The sequence below is a fragment of the Ranitomeya imitator genome, chromosome 2, assembly GCF_032444005.1.
Source record: "Ranitomeya imitator isolate aRanImi1 chromosome 2, aRanImi1.pri, whole genome shotgun sequence".
NCBI classification, from domain to species: Eukaryota; Metazoa; Chordata; class Amphibia; order Anura; family Dendrobatidae; genus Ranitomeya; species Ranitomeya imitator.
In genome coordinates this window covers 24,340,389-24,355,888 of record NC_091283.1, presented here as the reverse complement: position 1 = coordinate 24,355,888, position 15,500 = coordinate 24,340,389, and the positions used below count along the sequence as shown (strand labels likewise).

Below are 15,500 nucleotides of genomic sequence, written 5' to 3'. Positions count from 1 at the left end.
TTTCCTCCACTCATTACCTGTAGTAATGGCACCTGTTTAAACTTGTTATCAGTATAAAAAGACACCTGTGCACACCGTCAAACAGTCTGACTCCAAACTCCACTATGGTGAAGACCAAAGAGCTGTCAAAGGACACCAGAAACAAAATTGTAGCCCTGCACCAGGCTGGGAAGACTGAATCTGCAATAGCCAACCAGCTTGGAGTGAAGAAATCAACAGTGGGAGCAATAATTAGAAAATGGAAGACATACAAGACCACTGATAATCTCCCTCGATCTGGGGCTCCACGCAAAATCCTACCCCGTGGGGTCAGAATGATCACAAGAACGGTGAGCAAAAATCCCAGAACCACGCGGGGGGGCCTAGTGAATGACCTGCAGAGAGCTGGGACCAATGTAACAAGGCCTATCATAAGTAACACACTACGCCACCATGGACTCAGATCCTGCAGTGTCAGACGTGTCCCACTGCTTAAGCCAGTACATGTCCAGGCCCGTCTGAAGTTTGCTAGAGAGCATTTGGATGATCCAGAGGAGTTTTGGGAGAATGTCCTATGGTCTGATGAAACCAAACTGGAACTGTTTGGTAGAAACACAACTTGTCGTGTTTGGAGGAAAAAGAATACTGAGTTGCATCCATCAAACACCATACCTACTGTAAAGCATGGTGGTGGAAACATCATGCTTTGGGGCTGTTTCTCTGCAAAGGGGCCAGGACGACTGATCCGGGTACATGAAAGAATGAATGGGGCCATGTATCGTGAGATTTTGAGTGCAAACCTCCTTCCATCAGCAAGGGCATTGAAGATGAAACGTGGCTGGGTCTTTCAACATGACAATGATCCAAAGCACACCGCCAGGGCAACGAAGGAGTGGCTTCGTAAGAAGCATTTCAAGGTCTTGGAGTGGCCTAGCCAGTCTCCAGATCTCAACCCTATAGAAAACCTTTGGAGGGAGTTGAAAGTCCGTGTTGCCAAGCGAAAAGCCAAAAACATCACTGCTCTAGAGGAGATCTGCATGGAGGAATGGGCCAACATACCAACAACAGTGTGTGGCAACCTTGTGAAGACTTACAGAAAACGTTTGACCTCTGTCATTGTCAACAAAGGATATATTACAAAGTATTGAGATGAAATTTTGTTTCTGACCAAATACTTATTTTCCACCATAATATGCAAATAAAATGTTAAAAAAAACAGACAATGTGATTTTCTGGATTTTTTTTCTCAGTTTGTCTCCCATAGTTGAGGTCTACCTATGATGTAAATTACAGACGCCTCTCATCTTTTTAAGTGGTGGAACTTGCACTATTGCTGACTGACTAAATACTTTTTTGCCCCACTGTATGTACAACTGGTACTGCAGAACATTTCATGTTTCATTATTGTTATTTTCTTGGGAGTTGAAGATCAGACCAAGGTCACTGAAGTCATTTTTTTTTTTTCTCCAGATCTGAGGCCATGCCAGTCACCGCTCCCAATCCGTTTGACGGGGACAGACCCCTGGATCGGCCGGCCCCTGAGGGTGGCAACCCTTTCCTTGACTATGAGGTGGAGGGTAAGAGGGAACCTTTGGGATCAGACGCCAAGCGTCGAGGAACACTTGAGAAAATTGCTGGACTTTCACCTTTTTGGAAAGGAGGGAAAGGTCTTTTAGGGGTGAGAGGAGCACCCGAGAAAAGACGAGGGAGAAGGAAATCGGAGGATGTCAGTATGTTGTCTCTCGGCCGCAAAAAAGATGGTGGAGATGAAGAGGGCGGTGGCCCTGGTGGAGGAGTCAAGCGCCTCTCCTTTCTATGGCTTGGCAACAGTGGGGGAAGCTTGGGGAACCGGTCACAGAGGGAGTCCATGGTGGAAGTGGTTCCTGAAAGCAATGAGGTTGTCCGAGAAGCTGAGAAACCTCGAGAGCCGCTCTCTGGTGAGTCCTCATTGTGGCCCCTGTAATGTAGTGACACAGGGTCCTACTCCTGTATTACACAATCAACAGAGCGAGAAATGATGAGTGAACAGTCCTAAGAACCTTTATTACATGCAAACTGAAAGGTCCATAAAACAATCCACCACACAGAGGATAAAATAGTCCAGGAACATGGATACAGTCCAGTAACGGGATAAATGCGGGAGATGAGAGTCACAATCCTCTGCTCAGAGATGGATGTGGCCGTGCGGCTCCAGATACTTCTCCATATAGGCCCCTCTAGCAGCATCTTCCAGGGTAGTCAGGGTTTCTCCAAGTCTCTCTGTGGTGCTGACCTTATCATCAACATCCCACAAAGGATCAATTTTACTCCTCTCTCTGCCCTTCTCAGGCCCGCTCCTTATATCCAGGGGTAGGCAGACAGGTGGGATGGTTTTCAGGTTCCCCAGACCTGTGAATGGTGCCTCAGAGATCAAGGCACTGCAGGGGGTGATTTGTGGCATTTGTCATGAATAGACAGATGTCAGCAGGGATTCATCAAGAGGCGTGGGCACATTCAGGATGCAGATGGTAACTCAGCTATTTCAATTATCGGACCTTTTGTAAAGTAATTAAGACTCTACAAGACGGGGATTTCACAGAATGATACAGAGCAACAAGACAACACTCCTAAAATCAGTAAAAATATGAACGTACACAGAATGATACCCCACACACCATATCACACCGTCACACTTGGCTCACGGTACTAGTCATGGGGACACAAGTCGCGCAGATCAGGATGATGTGGATGGAGAATTAGGGAGCGGGATGACATCTGTGAGACACAATTTGCTCCTGTCTTCTGGTGACCGGACATGATCGGTCCATATAAACAGATCCTTACACAGAAGTGACATGTAGCAAGGCCTGGGGGTCTCGGAGTCTGAGACTTCCACTTCTACTGCTCTATATGGCATATACTATTAAACTCCAGAATAAGGGAGCCTCAGTACCTGAGAGTAGGTGCAGTCATCTTGTCCATTCACATAAAGGCTACAAACACCTTCAGGCCTTTTTTGTTACTTAAGTGCATACATTTTGGGCTACATCAAACCCGTTTGGCTGTTGCAAACTTATTTCCCGACACATTACTGGCTGCAGAATGAGTAAACTGAGAAACCCTCACTAAGCTTGTTTTGTCAGGGAGTTTGTTACCTGTCTTTAAATGAACTCCTCTCTGCTGATTTATGACCACAGAGCACATCAGTCAAGGTGAACTTTGATGTGGTCATAAATCAGCTCACTGATGGATTGTCAGTTACCTCATTCTACAGCTACCAATGTGTAGGGAAAAAGAGCCTGTAAAAGCAAAATGGTGCTAAATTTTGAATAAAAAAAAAAATTTTTTTCAGTTGAAAATACATGAAGTTAAGTAAAAGAAAAATAATTGCTCCGAATGTGTCGATATCCTTTAAGGCCCAGTTATATGGCCTAATAATCGGAGAAAGAGCATTAATAAGCCTCACCATAAGGCCAGTCTCACACGTCCAGATAATTCCGGTACCGGAAAAATCGGTACCGGAATTATCCGTGTCCGTGTGTCCGTGTGCTTACGTTGAACATCAGTGTGGCACACGTGCGGCAGCCATGTGCCGCCCGTGTGCCGACTGAGGACCACACGGACCGTGCAGGTGACAGCGCTAGAGTTAAGCGCTGTCCCCTGCAAATGGTGCTGAAGCCGGTATTCATCCCTTCTTCCCAGCAGCGTTTGCCGGAAAGAAGGAATGAATAATCTTTTTTTTTTATTATTTATTTTTGTTTTTAAAATAAAGCTGCCGGTAGAATCACATATAAAGCTGGCCTATTCAAATGACTCTTCCCAGAACAATAGAAAAAACCAACAAAAGAATATAGGAAGAAACTGTCATAAGTCTAAAATTAACACATTTTATTAAATACACAAAAAAAGAATATAATTACATATATAAGATAAAATACTCTGTGTTCAGGAAAACGCACATGCAAAATATGACCGCAGGTGCACGACCATGCAAAGCAACCGCATCAAATCTGGGACGCCGACCTGCGCGTGCGCTGTGGCCTGTTTCAGCGGCGAGAGCGCCATTACAACGCCGCTGCCACCAATGAAAGACATGAATATAAAAACCCGGTTATACTCACCCCTACACACATTCCCCCGGAAGAAGCAGGACGCGAAACGCGCGTTGGGGCCATCAGGACAGCACGTGCATGTCATGTATAGCATTCGTACTCCATTACTGTTTAGCTTTAATATATATGAGACATGTTATAGTTACTATCTCCGTTAATACAGGATAAGGTCTGGTATGTCTGCCATGCAATAGCTATTATGAGAGGTTTTCTCATCAAGCACTAGGCACTTTAATGATTTCGCAGCTAGGGTTAATATACCATCCCACACATAATAAAGTAGGGAGATAGTGATCTCTATACACACTAAGGACACACTATTAGGTGTCTTAACAGGTCCATTACAGTATTGTACTATATGTTTCTACCTCTTTGCCTTTGGGCGGTCTCTGTTACTAACTTGAAGATTTGATGCGGTTGCTTTGCATGGTCGTGCACCTGCAGTCATATTTTGCATGTGCGTTTTCCTGAAGACAGAGTATTTTATCTTATATATGTAATTATATTCTTTTTTTGTGTATTTAATAAAATTTGTTAATTTTAGACTTATGACAGTTTCTTCCTATATTCTTTTGTTGGTTTTTTATAAAGTTGCCGGTAATCTGCCCCCTCCCACACCCCCTGTGCGCCCCCCCGCTGGCATTAAAATACTTACCCAGCTCCCTCAGCGCTTACATCCTTTCAGCGTCGCTGCTTGTCCTGTATGAGAGGTCACGTGGTGCCGCTTATTACAGTAATGAATATGCAGCTCCACCCCTATGGGAGGTGGAGCTGCATATTCATCACTGTAATGTGCGGCACCACGTGACCTCTCATACAGGACAAGCAGCGACGCTGAAAGGATGTAAGCGCCGAGGGAGCTGGGTAAGTATTTTAATGCCAGCGGGGGGGGCGCACAGGGGGTGTGGGAGGGGGCAGATTACCGGCAACTTTATTTTAAAAACAAAAAAAAAAAAAGATTATTCATTCCTTCTTTCCAGCAAACGCTGCTGGAGAGAAGAAATGAATGGGGCTTCAGCACCACACGCGGGGGGGACAGGGCTTACTGTAGCGCTGTCTCCTGCACGGCACACGGACTGCACACGGACAACATCCGTGTGCGGTACGTGTTTTACACGGACCCATTGACTTTAATGGGTCCGTGTGATCCGTGCGCTCCCACGAACACTGACATGTCTCTGTGTTTTCCAAACGGACACACGGTCCGTGAAAACACGCTGACATGTGCAGAGATACATTGATTTTAATGTGTCTACGTGAGTCAGTGTCTCCGGTACGTGAGGAAACTGTCACCTCACGTACCAGAGCCACTGACGTGTGAAACCGGCCTAATGCACAACACAAGGCGCAGCACAAGACGTGATGCAGCTGAGTAACCTGACTTTTCCCTTGATCCAGTGTTGGAGATCCTACAGCTCATCCAGCGTCGGGAGCTGCGGTCGGCCGACCAGCATATTGTGGAACTGGAGGCTGAGTGTGACGTAGAGCTGAGTCCGGTGAGTCTGAAGAGTCCGGGCCGACAGGCCAAAGACGTGACTCTGCTGTACGAGGCTCTGATGAAGGAGATGTGGTCAGTGGTGGAAGAGTCCCTCAACAACAAAGGGAAGCACCTGAAACTCAACGAGGTGATCGGTGTCATCCAGCAAGAGGAGGCTCGGGAAAACCCTCCTGGCAACAAGAACATGAGGGCATATTGGGTGGAGGCCGTCCAGAGGAGCGTGAAACAGAGGTTAAAGAGCAACCTGGAGGGAAAAATGGGCTCCCTGCCATCTCAAGCTGACAGGGTCAAGAGGATTGTGGTGGAAGACCTGACCTCAGTGAAGAACTACTTGGTAAGTGAATGAGTGCACTGGTCAGGGTGGATCTAAAAAATCCATCAATGTAAATGAGCGTAGCATGAGTATATACATCCACATGGACACACGTACCTAGCCAGGAAAATAAGGGTCCACGAGTGTGAATATGCTGTACATGGACACACGGAGATGGCCAGGAAAATAAGGATCCACGAGTGTGAATGTACTGTACATGGACACACGTACCTGGCCAGGAAAATAAGGGTCCCGAGTGTGAATGTGCTGTACATGGACACACGTACGTGGCCAGGAAAATAAGGATCCACGAGTGTGAATGTACTGTACATGGACACACGTACCTGGCCAGGAAAATAAGGATCCACGAGTGTGAATGTACTGTACATGGACACACGTACCTTGCCAGGAAAATAAGGGTCCAATAGTGTGAACATACTGTACATGGACACACGTACTTGGCAAGGAAAATAAGCGTCCATGAGTGTGAATGTACTGTACATGGACACATGTACCTGGCCAGGAAAATAAGGGTCCACGAGTGTGAATGTATTGTACATGGACACACATACCTTGCCAGGAAAATAAGGGTGCAAGAGTGTGAATGTACTGTATATGGACACACGTACTTGGCCAGGAAAATAAGGGTGCATGAGTGTGAATGTACTGTACGTAGACACATGTACCTGGCCAGGAAAATAAGGGTCCACGAGTGTGAATGTACTGTACATGGACACACGTACGTGGCCAAGAAAATAAGGGTTCACGAGTGTGAATGTACTGTATATAGACACACGTACCTTGCCAGGAAAATAAGGGTGCAAGAGTGTGAACATACTGTACATGGACACACGTACTTGGCCAGGAAAATAAAGGTGCATGAGTGTGAATGTATTGTACATGGACACACATACCTTGCCAGGAAAATAAGGGTGCAAGAGTGTGAATGTACTGTATATAGACACACGTACTTGGCCAGGAAAATAAAGGTGCATGAGTGTGAATGTACTGTACGTAGACACATGTACCTGGCCAGGAAAATAAGGGTCCACGAGTGTGAATGTACTGTACATGGACACACGTACGTGGCCAAGAAAATAAGGGTTCACGAGTGTGAATGTACTGTATATAGACACACGTACCTTGCCAGGAAAATAAGGGTGCAAGAGTGTGAACATACTGTACATGGACACACGTACTTGGCCAGGAAAATAAAGGTGCATGAGTGTGAATGTACTGTACATGGACACATGTACCTGGCCAGGAAAATAAGGATCCACGAGTGTGAACGTACTGTACATGGACACACGTACCTTGCCAGGAAAATAAGGGTCCAATAGTGTGAACATACTGTACATGGACACACGTACTTGGCAAGGAAAATAAGCGTCCATGAGTGTGAATGTACTGTACATGGACACATGTACCTGGCCAGGAAAATAAGGGTCCACGAGTGTGAATGTATTGTACATGGACACACATACCTTTCCAGGAAAATAAGGGTGCAAGAGTGTGAATGTACTGTATATGGACACACGTACTTGGCCAGGAAAATAAAGGTGCATGAGTGTGAATGTACTGTACGTAGACACATGTACCTGGCCAGGAAAATAAGGGTCCACGAGTGTGAATGTACTGTACATGGACACACGTACGTGGCCAAGAAAATAAGGGTTCACGAGTGTGAATGTACTGTATATAGACACACGTACCTTGCCAGGAAAATAAGGGTGCAAGAGTGTGAACATACTGTACATGGACACACGTACTTGGCCAGGAAAATAAAGGTGCATGAGTGTGAATGTACTGTACATGGACACATGTACCTGGCCAGGAAAATAAAGGTGCATGAGTGTGAATGTACTGTACGTAGACACATGTACCTGGCCAGGAAAATAAGGGTCCCGAGTGTGAATGTACTGTACATGGACACACGTACCTGGCCAGGAAAATAAGGGTCCACGAGTGTGAATGTACTGTACATATGTGCACGGCCCAAAAAATAAGGGTCCACGAGTGTGAATGTACTGTACATGGACACACGTACGTGGCCAAGAAAATAAGGGTTCACGAGTGTGAATGTACTGTACTACTGTACATGGACACATGTACCTGGCCAGGAAAATAAGGGTCCAAGAGTGTGAACGTACTGTACATGGACACACGTACCTGGCCAGGAAAATAAGGGTCCACAAATGTGAATGTACTGTACTACTGTACATGGACACATGTACCTGGCCAGGAAAATAAGGGTCCAAGAGTGTGAACGTACTGTACATGGACACACGTACCTGGCCAGGAAAATAAGGGTCCACGAGTGTGAATGTACTGTACATGGACACACGTACCTGGCCAGGAAAATAAGTGTCCACGAGTGTGAATGTACTGTACATGGACACATGTACCTGGCCAGGAAAATAAGGGTCCCGAGTGTGAATGTACTGTACATGGACACACATACTTGGCCAGGAAAATAAGGGTCCATGAGTGTGAATGTACTGTACATGGACACACGGACGTGGCCAGGAAAATAAGGGCCCAAGAGTGTGAACGTACTGTACATGGACACACGTACCTGGCCAGGAAAATAAGGGTCCATGAGAGTGAATGTACTGTACATGGACACACGTACCTGGCCAGGAAAATAAGGGTCCACGAGTGTGAATGTACTGTACGTAGACACATGTACCTGGCCAGGAAAATAAGGGTCCACGAGTGTGAATGTACTGTACATGGACACACGTACGTGGCCAAGAAAATAAGGGTTCACGAGTGTGAATGTACTGTACATGGACACATGTACCTGGCCAGGAAAATAAGGGTCCACAAGTGTGAATGTACTGTACATGGACACACGTACTTGGCCAGGAAAATAAGGGTCCATGGGTGTGAATGTATTGTACATGGACACACGTACCTGGCCAGGAAAATAAGGGTCCACGAGTGTAAATGTACTGTACATATGTGCACGGCCCAAAAAATAAGGGTCCACGAGTGTGAATGTACTGTACATGGACACACGTACTTGGCCAGGAAAATAAGGGTCCACGAGTGTGAATGTACTGTACATGGACACATGTACCTGGCCAGGAAAATAAGTGTCCCGAGTGTGAATGTACTGTACATGGACACACGTACTTGGCCAGGAAAATAAGGGTCCATGGGTGTGAATGTATTGTACATGGACACACGTACCTGGCCAGGAAAATAAGGGTGCACGAGTGTGAATGTACTGTACATGGACACACGTATGTGGCCAGGAAAATAAGGGTCCACGAGTGTGAATGTACTGTACATGGACACATGTACCTGGCCTAGAAAATAAGGGTCCACGAGTGTGAATGTACTGTACATGGACACACGTACCTGACCTGGAAAATAAGGGTCCACGAGTGTGAATGTACTGTACATGGACACACGTACCTGACCTGGAAAATAAGGGTCCACGAGTGTGAATGTACTGTACATGGACACACGTACCTGGCCAGGAAAATAAGGGTCCACGAGTGTGAATGTACTGTACATGGACACAAGTACCTGGCCAGGAAAATAAGGGTCCACGAGTGTGAATGTACTGTACATGGACACACGTACCTGGCCAGGAAAATAAGGGTCCACGAGTGTGAATGTACTGTACATGGACACAAGTACCTGGCCAGGAAAATAAGGGTCCACGAGTGTGAATGTACTGTACATGGACACACGTACCTGGCCAGGAAAATAAGGGTCCACGAGTGTGAATGTACTGTATATGGACACATGTACCTGGCCAGGAAAATAAGGGACCAGAAGTGTGAAAGTAATGTACATGGACACACGTTCCTGGCCAGGAAAATAATGGTTCCAAGTGTGAATGTACTGTATATGGACACATGTACCTGGCCAGGAAAATAAGGGTGTATGATAGTGAATGGAATGTACTCTACATGGACACACATACCTGGCCAGGAAAATAAGGGTCCACAAGTGTGAATGTACTCTACATATGTACCTGGCCACAAAAATAAGGGTCCATGAAGGTGTGAATGTACTGTACATGGACACACGTACCTGGCCAGGAAAATAAGGGTCCATGAAGGTGTGAATGTACTGTACATGCTATAGGAAAAAAATGGAGACACAAAGCGCAAAATAGGGTCTTATCCTCTAGATAACCACGAGAGCTTTCTTAGAATTGCTCACCTGATTTTGTTGAATGAAAAGCATGTAGCGATTTTGGCTGCTGCAGATCCACAAGCCGATCAACGGCCGTATGACAATATAAACTGTGCAGGAGTTGTGGGTTAAATCCGCGCTGCCTTAATGAAGAAGTTCCAAGGATAATAAATTTAAAAGGTGGTTTATTCAACGCGTTTCAAGGTCAGTGCGACCTCTTCTTCAGGAAATTCCACATACAACATACCTATGAATTTCCTGAAGAAGAGGTCGCACTGACCTTGAAACGCGTTGAATAAACCACCTTTTAAATTTATTATCCTTGGAACTTCTTCATTAAGGCAGCGCGGATTTAACCCACAACTCCTGCACAGTTTATATTGTACTGTACATGGACACACGTACCTGGCCAGGAAAATAAGGGTCCATGAAGGTGTGAATGTACTGTACATGGACATACGTACTTGGCCAGGAAAATAAGGGTCCACGAGAGTGAATGTACTGTACATGGACACACGTACCTGGCCAGGAAAATAAGGGTCCATGAAGGTGTGAATGTACTGTACATGGACACATGTACCTGGCCAGGAAAATAAGGGTCCACGAGAGTGAATGTACTGTACATGGACACACGTACCTGGCCTTGAAAATAAGGGTCCACGAGTGTGAATGTACTCTACATATGTACCTGGCCACGAAAATAAGGGTCCATGAAGGTGTGAATGTACTGTACATTGACACACGTACCTGGCCAGGAAAATAAGGGTCCATGAAGGTGTGAATGTGCTGTACATGGACACACGTACCTGGCCAGGAAAATAAGGGTCCACGAGTGTGAATGTACTGTATATGGACACATGTACCTGGCCAGGAAAATAAGGGACCAGAAGTGTGAAAGTAATGTACATGGACACACGTTCCTGGCCAGGAAAATAATGGTTCCAAGTGTGAATGTACTGTACATGGACATATGTACCTGGCCAGGAAAATAAGGGTCCACAAGTGTGAATGTACTCTACATATGTACCTGGCCACGAAAATAAGGGTCCATGAAGGTGTGAATGTACTGTACATGGACACATGTACATGTCTGCTTGCAAGAATGCATCTGGCAGGTAGATGTATGAATCCGTCCAGGTGAATAAGTTGTCCCTGTGTATGAATTTACTTGACCACAAGGACAAACGCACCTTTCTATACAAATATATGTACCTGTACAAATGGATGAATCTGTCCACACGGATGATTGTACCTGTCCTAACAGATCAATGTACCTGTCTACATTGAAGAATTCACCGCTCTATATGGATGAATGTACCTATCTACACGGATGATTGTTCCTGCCCAAATTGATGAATGTACCTGTCTACACAGATGATTGTACCCATCTATAAACATGAATTACCACCACAACATTGATGATTGTACCGGTCTATACTGATTGTACCTATCACTAATGATTGTAACTATCTTCATGGATGATTGTGCCTGCCTATCTTGATGAGTGTACCTGTCTACAGTGATGATTGTACCTGTTCTACATTGATGATTGTACCTATCATGGATGATAGTAACTATCTACATTAAGGATTGGACCTGTCAATTATTTAGATTGTGTTAATAATTGCCCTATAAATTAGTAATATGACGTGCTCACAGCTCTGCCCCTGTTATGGTGTCGCCGGCTGCTTCTCCAATGCCCTTGGCTTTTAGTCTGACTTCTTCGGGTCGTGTAGCTGCCAGGAGCCAAAACTCATAGAGATGAAGGGACCAGGCATCTGCGGCTCCTCGTCATATGTAATGTACATGAGGTGGTTTATGTTTCTTCTTTCCATAGGTTTGTTCATATCCCAGGGACTTTGAGGTTTTCCGGATCTACCTATCTGCCTACCATCGAGTCATATCAGAGTGGCTCAGTGCGGCGGCCCAACGAGATCTGGAAACCAATGACATCTACTTCATTCTAGATTGGAACAGTAACGTGTACTGCAGGTGAGGGGCAGAACAGGTGATGCTGGGGCAGGCATGGGATGGCGGGTGACATGCTGGAAATAAGGGATGCCTGTGGCCTCTCCATACAGGGATATCCTGTCCAGACCAGAAATCTCCCCACTGATCAACCCATATGAGTTGGGCCCCCTGCTGACCAGTGACACCCGGACCATGCTGGAGCAGCAGTACGGCAGCCTCATACAGCAGCGCGTCTCCCACAGACTGGAGGAAGAACTCAAGGTGGAGCAAGATCGCTGGACCCAGATGATGAGGAATGAGGATCTCCTGTCAGGCTTCAGCGGCAGGGTCATTCAGGTAAACCCTCCTTTTCTGATTACTGCCCATTTTCTTTTTTATCTAATTTCTGTCTATTCTCCAGTACATGACCACTGTGTATTTTATGTTCTCTGACCACTGTCCATAATCTGTTTTCCAACTTCTATCCGGTATCTTTACTACGAACTGTGTCCATTAGGCTACGTTCACATTTGCGTTCTGCCGGGCTGCGTCGGGCGCAACCGCGGCGACACATGCGCCATGCGCCCCTATATTTAACATGTTTTGCGATGCATGCGTCTTTTTTGCCGCAAGCGTTAGGGCGCAGAGGATGCAGCAAGATGCATTTTTTTTGCGTCCAAAATCCGGCAAAAAAAGGACGCATGCGTCGCAAAACAATGCGTTTTGCATGCGTTTTTGTTTGCGTCGTGTCGCCGACGCAGCCCCGCACAACGCAAATGTGAACGTAGCCGTACGCGTTTCCGACGTCCGTCCATCATCTGTCATCCAATCATTGTCTATTATCTATTCTCCGAATGATCGGTCCATTATCTGTTCTCTGACCTCTCCATCCATCATCTGTCATCCAATCATTGTCCATTATCTATTCTCTGACTGCTCGGTCCATTATCTGTCCAATATCTGCTCTCTGACCTCTCCATCCATCATCTGTCATCCAATCATTGTCCATTATCTATTCTCTGACTGCTCCGTCCGTTATCTGTCCAATATCTGTTCTCTGACCTCTCCATCCATCATCTGTCATCCAATCATTGTCCATTATCTATTCTCTGACTGCTCGGTCCATTATCTGTCCAATATCTGTTCTCTAGCTGCCTGGTCCTCTATTTGTTATCCAAATGCTCAGTCCATTATCTGTCATCTGACCATTTGGTCCATTATCTGTTCTCTGACCACTTGGTCAATTATTTGTTCTCCGATCGCTCATTCCATTATCTGTTCTCCGAACGCTCATTCCCTTATCTGTTCTCCACCCTCTCAGTCCCTTATTTGTTCTCTTTGCGTTCAGTCCATGACATGTTCTCTGACCACTCAGTCCATTAACTATTCTCTGGCCACTCAGTACATTATTTGTTCTTCAACCGCTCGGTAGATTATCTGTTCTCTGACTATTCAGTCCATTATCTGTTCTCCAACCTCTCAGTCCATTATCTGTCTTACAGCCGTTCAGTCCTTTATCTTTTATCCAATCGCTCTGTGCATTATCTGTTCTCCAACCGCTCAGTCCATCACATGTTCTTCGATTGCTCAGTCCACTATCTGCTTTCCATCAGCTCAATCCATTATCTGTTCTCCGTTATCTCGGTCCATTATTTGTTCTCTGACCTCTCCGTCCATTATTTGTTCTCTGTCCTCTCGGTCCATTATTTGTTCTGCGACTGCTCAGTCCATTATTGGTTTTCCCACCATTCTGACTGTTCTCAACCACTGTCCATTATCTAATCTCTTACCGATGTTCCTCTTCCCATTAGATCATGAAGCCGCACATTGATCGAGCACCGCTGATCAGTGAAGGTTTCGGGGTGATGTTGGCTCTCACCTGCCTTTGCTGCTTCTCTGATTTCCTGTGCAGGTATTTTCTAGTAGAAAGTCCAATATTTGGGTCAGCCATTGCAAGGCCAGGAAGCTCTGGATCTTAGGTCATGATGAGAGGTCACAGGTCATGATGAGGTTACAGCTCACAGGTCATGATGAGGTTACAGGTCATGATGAGAGGTCATAGGTCATAATGAGGTTACAGGTCACAATGAGAGGTCACAGGTCATGATCACTGATAACACTTGTTATTTTTATTTCTTTTAAAGCCTTAAATAATTCCATCTGTACATGAGACAGAAGGTTTAGGTACATAACAGAAGATTAAACAAGGAGAAAACACGTGAACTAAATAAGTGACAGATGGGTAGAGAGGGGAACCCTGCCTGCGGGGGATCACAGTCCACAAGGTCCCAGTCATTATTCAGGGGTCTGCGCTTCACTCCTTCTCTTCTCCCTTTTACCAGATTCCACAAGTCGGTGGAGAGATTTTATTTGGAGCATGAAGGGCTGACAGAAACGACTGAGGCCTTCATCTACCGCATCATCAGTATCGTCAACTGCTGCCCCCTATTCCAGTGAGTGACCCCCAATCTGTCTGTTACTCAGATATAAACATATTCTTTAAATAGGGAAAAGAAGACAAAAGACAAGTTCCGCCATGACAGCGACCTTAGTGTATAGACAATATAGACGACGTATAGCACAGTGCCACCTTATGGACTGATGAGCTGATGACAACCAATATGTAACCCATGGACATAAAGAATACACAGCGCTGCCTACTGACGAGGAGAGCAATACAACCAATACATAACATCACTGATATAGAGACCGTAAAGGACAGCGCCACCTAATGACAAAAGGGGCAGATTACATCCAGCAACTTATGTAAATAACCAATAAATATTCTCTCCCAGCTCATGGGAATCTGTTGGCAAAACACATTTTATATACAATTCCAATTTTTATCAGTTAATAAAAATCATTCATGTATTTTTTATATAAGAATAAAATAAATCTTGCAGCATCTAAGTCTGTAAACTTAATTCTCAGGGAATTCGCTAGCCGCATGGCGCAGCTCGCTAAAGAAGATGGAATAGATGCTAAGAATCAAGCTGAGGGATCTCTCGGCCGGATAACAGCTCTTGCCACGAGGGCCATCTCGGACCTGATTCTGCTTGACATAAAGGTAAAGCCGTGTAGTAAGGCTGTCTTTCCTCACATCAGATTTGGTTTGTATGCTCAGTGTACATGGTGGTAAATGATCCTGGTGCCTGCAGTCTTTGTACAGGATGCATGTCAGTAGTATCTTATATTGGGCCTAGATGCGGAGATTTGGAGCCCATTTTTTTAAATTAGGCTTTATAATACGAAGTGGGAAGAAGCTTGTGTGAGCTCTCAGCAGGACAATCAGAGCAATTATCATCTTGATTGAGGGAATTTCTCTCTTTTCTTACAACAGCCATTTTCCAAAAAGCTTCTGAGCCGGCGATGGCTGAACAATTCAGATGCATGTGATGGGATTGTGTCCATCCTGGGAGAGCGAACAGCCGCCCTTCGCAAACTAAGCCCGGGACCTTACCAGGTACGTGTCCTCAGCACCGCCATTTCTATGGCTCCTGGATGCTGCGTGCTG

The 15,500-nt window shown here is 45.5% G+C and overlaps 1 protein-coding gene across 3 annotated transcripts in view; it reads left to right on the top strand.

Moving 5' to 3' along the window:
• EXOC3L2 (exocyst complex component 3 like 2) overlaps positions 1-15,500 on the top strand; it is a 66,991-nt gene that overhangs the window by 50,339 nt on the left and 1,152 nt on the right. For all 3 annotated transcript variants that reach the window (XM_069746187.1, XM_069746184.1, XM_069746185.1), the window contains exons 2-9: positions 1,450-1,916; positions 5,469-5,902; positions 11,874-12,028; positions 12,118-12,343; positions 13,798-13,898; positions 14,329-14,439; positions 14,918-15,053; positions 15,327-15,449. In XM_069746187.1, the coding sequence (XP_069602288.1) occupies positions 1,460-1,916; positions 5,469-5,902; positions 11,874-12,028; positions 12,118-12,343; positions 13,798-13,898; positions 14,329-14,439; positions 14,918-15,053; positions 15,327-15,449 (1,743 nt within the window). In that variant the 5' untranslated portion in view covers positions 1,450-1,459. The remainder of the gene's footprint in view (positions 1-1,449; positions 1,917-5,468; positions 5,903-11,873; positions 12,029-12,117; positions 12,344-13,797; positions 13,899-14,328; positions 14,440-14,917; positions 15,054-15,326; positions 15,450-15,500) is intronic.